General features: G+C 55.3%; 1 protein-coding gene across 2 annotated transcripts in view; it reads left to right on the forward strand.

The window, feature by feature from the left end:
• Rph3a (rabphilin 3A) overlaps positions 1-5,009 on the forward strand; it is a 97,747-nt gene extending 92,738 nt beyond the window's left edge. For both annotated transcript variants that reach the window (XM_015505209.2, XM_015505210.2), the window contains 2 exons: positions 2,195-2,291; positions 2,909-5,009. In XM_015505209.2, coding sequence (XP_015360695.1) covers positions 2,195-2,291; positions 2,909-3,039 — 228 coding nt within the window. In that variant the 3' untranslated portion in view covers positions 3,040-5,009. The remainder of the gene's footprint in view (positions 1-2,194; positions 2,292-2,908) is intronic.
• Positions 5,010-5,377: the final 368 nt, after the last annotated feature.

Here is a 5,377-nt window from a genome sequence, read left to right on the forward strand (position 1 = left end):
GTATACTGCAGAGGCTGAGGCCAGCCACTCCAGTTGGTGCTGCCCGTCCCCACATCCATCCAGGGCATCGAGTTCTGCTAATACCACCATCTAGGTGCCCGTCAAACTCCTTCTCTGTTCTCCCTCCCGCCACCTGGTTCGGACCCAGGAGTCTCGTGCCTGGACTATTGCAGTAGACCCCTGACTCGCCTCCCCCTGCAAATAAGTGTGAACTCTGTAAAACACACGTGTGGATTCGTGCTGCCCTTGCTCAACAAACTCAACCAGGATCCTCGAATCTCTTGGCTTGGCAACCCACCCCTCTCTAGCTCACCTCCACACCCTCACCTCCAGTCACACGGAATTCCAAGGAGGTCCTGGTGCACCGCTGGTGCCTCCTGCAGATGGCGCGTCCTCTGCGCTTCCAGGTCTTGTGCTTCCCTGTGACCTACTCGGTCCCTCTGGGTTTCAGTCACCTGCTGACAAGCTTGGCGGACACTAGGCCCCAGGAGAATCCGTTACATTAAAGAGGGACAGGACAGAGGACAGCAGAAAAGGCGCTGAGCGCTAATCTAACCTATGTGTGCAGTTTCCACCTCAAACCTGAGACACAGACAGAAGGAATGCTCGGCTGACGGGGACCCAACTCTGAGCCCGGGCCACCCCCTCAGCCACCCCAGGCCCAGAGCCGCTGCCCTGGTGCCCATCAGCCCATTCATTTCTCCCTTCTGGACCCCTGAGATCTGAGGTTGGGCAGAACCAGCTAACACTGGGGTTTATTCTATGTCAACCAGGAAGGGACTCTATGATACGTCCACTTGGGGAAGGGACCGTGTGAACAGGACCCAAAGAATCCTGACCCCTCCGCTCTGCCCTTCCCCCGGGGCCCTTTCAACAGGTCACCTCATGTCCCAGCCGAGGCTTGTGGATGTTGAATAAGGAGCCAGGTCTCCCCTCCTGCGCCACCCTCTCCTGGGATCCCAACAAGCCACAGAACAAGGAACCCAAATACCAGTGAACAATAGGAAATAGGCAAAGCAATACCACCCACCAGCAGAGCTCATAGCACACGGCCCGACATACTTTAAAAGGTCTGTGAGCATCTGGGGAATGGGCACTCTGCTGGTGAGAAGCTGCCCGGGCCAGCTGTGGAGGCCGCCTGTCTAAACACATCAAAACTACAAAGGATTTCCACTTCCGTTGATTTGGGGAATTAGGCCGTTCAGTTAAATATTTCCAAAGCAAATCTACATGTGACCCAGCCCTCCTTATCTTATACAAATGGCATCCGGCATCTCAGAACACCCATTGTTCTCCATCTTTAAATATCGAAACTCCCTGGAAATCATTGTAAATAATGATCATTAATGATAGTGAAAAAATGGAACTAATAGAAATACCCAACTATTAGGGATTAGCTTATGGTATAGCCAAATGGCCATTAAAATGGTGATGTACAGGAAACCCCTATTGGGTCCCCCTCTCCCCCTACAGGAATTCGGTCTTTTTTCTTCTCATTTGAACAAATCCCACTCTTTTACACTCAAAGGGGAAAAAGGGGGAATTAAAAAAAAAAAAACAAAAAAACGGTGATGTAGAAATATATTTTTAAGATATTTGCAAACACGCTAAACTGGATTTTACCGTAGGTCATAAAGCACAAAAAGGATGCTACAACACTGTGTTCTCCATATCAGGTCATTTTTTAAAAATGTGGAGCAGCTTGGGCAAATCGTGACCTAGGTTATTCTTGGACAGCTGGATTACAGGGGATTTATTTTTCTCCATTATGTTTTAACAATGAACAAGAATGAGTTTTATAATTAGTTAGAAGAGTCATTTTTTAATGGGATTATTTAGAAACACCTACCACTTGGTCCACCCCAACGGCCTTACTCCCTAAGAAGGGGAACGACCCCCCTCCTAAAGCTACCAGCAGGGACACCTGAGTTCCTGGTCATCTGCCTTCTGGGAAAACCCGAGCAGGCCCAGGAAACCCAGCAGGCTCCCATTTTGAACCGAGAATTCACTAGAAAGAGGATCACAGGGCTTTGTTGTACAGAGAGTTGGTAAAAGGGGGATTACTGGGAGGATCAGAGTGGGAGGAATCCTGGCCCCAGGCGGCCCAGCCCCAGGGCTGCCCATGAACCTAGGAGCTCAGTCCCTTCGCTGCTGCAGGCTCGGGACCTCTCTCATCTTCCTCTGCTGTCCTCAGGAGTTTTTCTACGACATCAAACACAGTGACCTGGCCAAGAAGTCGCTGGACATCTCTGTCTGGGACTACGACATCGGGAAGTCCAACGACTACATCGGTGAGTGCTCCCGACTCCTGAGGAAACCCCACGTCCCTCCTCCCAGGACAGGGAACCCCGCCCAGGGCTGCGGGGGCTGAGCTCCCGCCTGGTCTCTGGGGCCCAGGATGCTGACCCTGGCACCATCTGGGATGGCCTCCAGAGGAAAGGGCCCTTAGAGCTTGGGGACTTGCAGGGCGAAGAGGGTTAATTAACCCACAGCAGAAAGCAGGTGCCCCGGAACCCCCCTCAGTCTGCTTGCCTGTCCAGGTGAGGGTTTCTAAAAGACAAGGAAGAGAAGTCATTAAAGACAGAGCAAGGAGGGACATCCAGGCAAAGGGCACCGTCTGAGCACAGGGTGACAATCTGTAGAAAGTCTTCAAAAGAGAGAAACAGGCAAGGCAGCCAGGAGCGGGGCAGTAGTAGGGAGCCATTGCAGGCTCTTGAGGCACAGAGAGTCAAGGGTAATAGTGACGAGGATGGTGACCACGTCATATCCACAGAAATCCACGGAGAATGGATTCCGGGCTGCTCGATGCGGGTGGGGGGCATTGGCACCGCTTGGTGGCAGTTTTCCCCCTAACTTCACACTCGGGCTTCCTGACCACCTGTCCCCCTCGGCCCTCCCTGACCTCCAGGAGGCTGCCAGCTGGGGATCTCAGCCAAGGGAGAGCGTCTGAAACACTGGTACGAGTGTCTGAAAAACAAAGACAAGAAGATCGAGCGCTGGCACCAGCTTCAGAACGAGAACCACGTGTCCAGCGATTAGGGTCCTGGCCCCACCTCCCCGTCCTGCCCCTCTCCTGGGTCCCCCTCCAGCCATCCCCGGCACCCAGTCTCTCTTCTCTGTGCCTACCTCCTCCTCCCCCTGCCCTCCCCGACCCTGCCTTCTAGGACCCCCTCACCTTGGGCATTGCTGCCAAAGACTTCTGCCCCCCACCCAGTGCTGGGCTGTGGGCTCTGAACGCAGCCCCTCTCTGGTCCCAAGGATGAAGTGGCAGGGCTGGGGCTGGGGAGGTGTTTACAGAGAGGTGGTTCACTTCACAACCTCCCCGCGTAGGTAGACCACAAAGGTTCACCTGTGTCTGGAACTGTCTGTGGACCCTCCTGGCCTTGAACACGTGCACATGAGGTCCCTTGCCTGGGTCCCGTCTGTGTGTGAGGGCAGCATGGGGTGGAGGCAGAGCAGGCTGCATCCCCATGGCTCCTCCACACCCCCGCGATGGCCAGAGGACACCCGGTGCCTGGAGATGGGTACACAACAGGCAGAAGCATCCGAGGGAGGGACGGGGCAGCCCTGGCAGGAATTCATTGACCTGCTCCTCAGCAAAAAATAAGACTCCCTGTCTGTAGCCTTCTCCCTGCCTCAAGTTCCCCCGGCCTCCCCTGCCCTCCCCTTCTCCCTGCCCCCAAGGATAATATAGCAAAAAACTAAACCATGTATCTTAACCCAGCCTCGCGCCCTGGCCTCCCACCAGCCTGACCAGCCAGCTCTAGGAGCTGGGTGACCCCTCAAGGTCCCCAGGGGCCACTCCTGCTGGCTTGTCCAGATGTCCTCAGGCCTTGGGACTGCTGCTGGCACAGCCCAGGGGCAGGGCAACCTCCCTTGACTGTGCAGGTGTCTGGCCTCCCCGACTGGGCACGGGAGACACTTGGAAGACCAGGGCTCTGGGTCCAAGGGGACCTCCCCCAGCCCCTCCTTCCTCCTTCCTCTGTGCTTTGTTGAATGAGCAAACAGCCCCCACACACACACACACACACACACAGACTGTTGCCTTGACTCTCACCCAGAGCCGCCTGGAGCCTTCCATCTCTCTTCCGTCTCTTGGACTCCTTTTTTCAAGTTTCCTGGGGGAATCAAACAGCACCATGGATAGAACACTTCAAAGAGGGTTGGCCAGGTGCAGTGGCACACGCCTGTTATCCCAGCAGCTCGGGAGGCCGAGGCAAGAGGATCCTGAGTTCAAGACCAGCCTCAGCAACTTAGTGAGGCCCTAAGCAACTTAGCAAGACCCTGTCTCAAAAATAGAAAGGGCTGGGGACGTGGCTCAGTGGTAAATGGCCCCTGGGCTCTATCCCTGGTACAAAAAGATCAAGCTGAAGAAGAAGGACAGGCCCCGAGGCCAAAGGCCTTTGTCTCCTCTGTGAATGGAGGCAAAGGTACATTTCAGGTTGGGATCTGGCAGTCTTCAGCGCCCCATGGGGAAGGTCTGGTTTTTCCAATTTCAATTAAGTCTTTCTCCATAAAGATCATGCAATGCCCAGCACCCCACAGACGCCATCAGACCAACTCGTCCCAAATCCACACCTTTTAACCTTCCCCGTGGAGGCCTCCAGCCCCGGCTCCCTGACTGCTCGCTGGAGGACCCACTTCTTGCCTTTGAATAACCACTTTCTAAATACCAAGCTCTCCACCTTCCCCAGGTGGCCAACAGCTTCCGGGCAGCCTTTCCTTCCTGACCTTGACCTGCCCTGTGAGGCCCCGTGGCTCCCAGCCACCTCCCTTCCACGGTTCGCCCCAGGAGAAAGCATGCTGGCTGTCACCCAAGCCTGATGCTGGTGTTGGGGCTAGAATCAGCACGTGGCAAGCTCCCGGTGGCCCCTTCGGGCGCACCTATCTCCGGACAGCTGTAACCACCTCCCGCCTCGATACACACCCGTGTTCCGGTGCATGCTCAACCGCCCACGCCTTTCTTTGTGATGCTGTAGCCAAAAATAAAGTAGGAATGTCCAGGAAAACTGCTGTCCTCGATTGTCCTTTGTGGCATCTAGTAGTTCTGCCTTCCCATGGAGGCTGGGACTATGTGCACACACAGTGTGGAAGGCGGGGTGCCTGGGTACCGGGGTGCAGCAGGCAGATGTGGTCCTGCCCATGTGGGGTCATCCTGGGCACGAGCAGGTGGGCTCAAGGTATCCTGGCCGACCCCCACCTTTCTCAGGTGCCTGCCCAACAGCGAGGCATGTCCTCACCCCCTCCCTCCTGCCTCGACCCCAGGAAAGCCAGTCACTTCCCAGAAGGGGGTGCCCATTCCCCGCCCCAGAAACATAGCTCCCAGGCCAAGTTCAAGATCATTTCCTTTTCTTATATCATGCTGGAGAGCACATTG

The sequence above is a fragment of the Marmota marmota genome, unplaced genomic scaffold, assembly GCF_001458135.2.
Source record: "Marmota marmota marmota unplaced genomic scaffold, marMar, whole genome shotgun sequence".
NCBI lineage: Eukaryota > Metazoa > Chordata > Mammalia > Rodentia > Sciuridae > Marmota > Marmota marmota.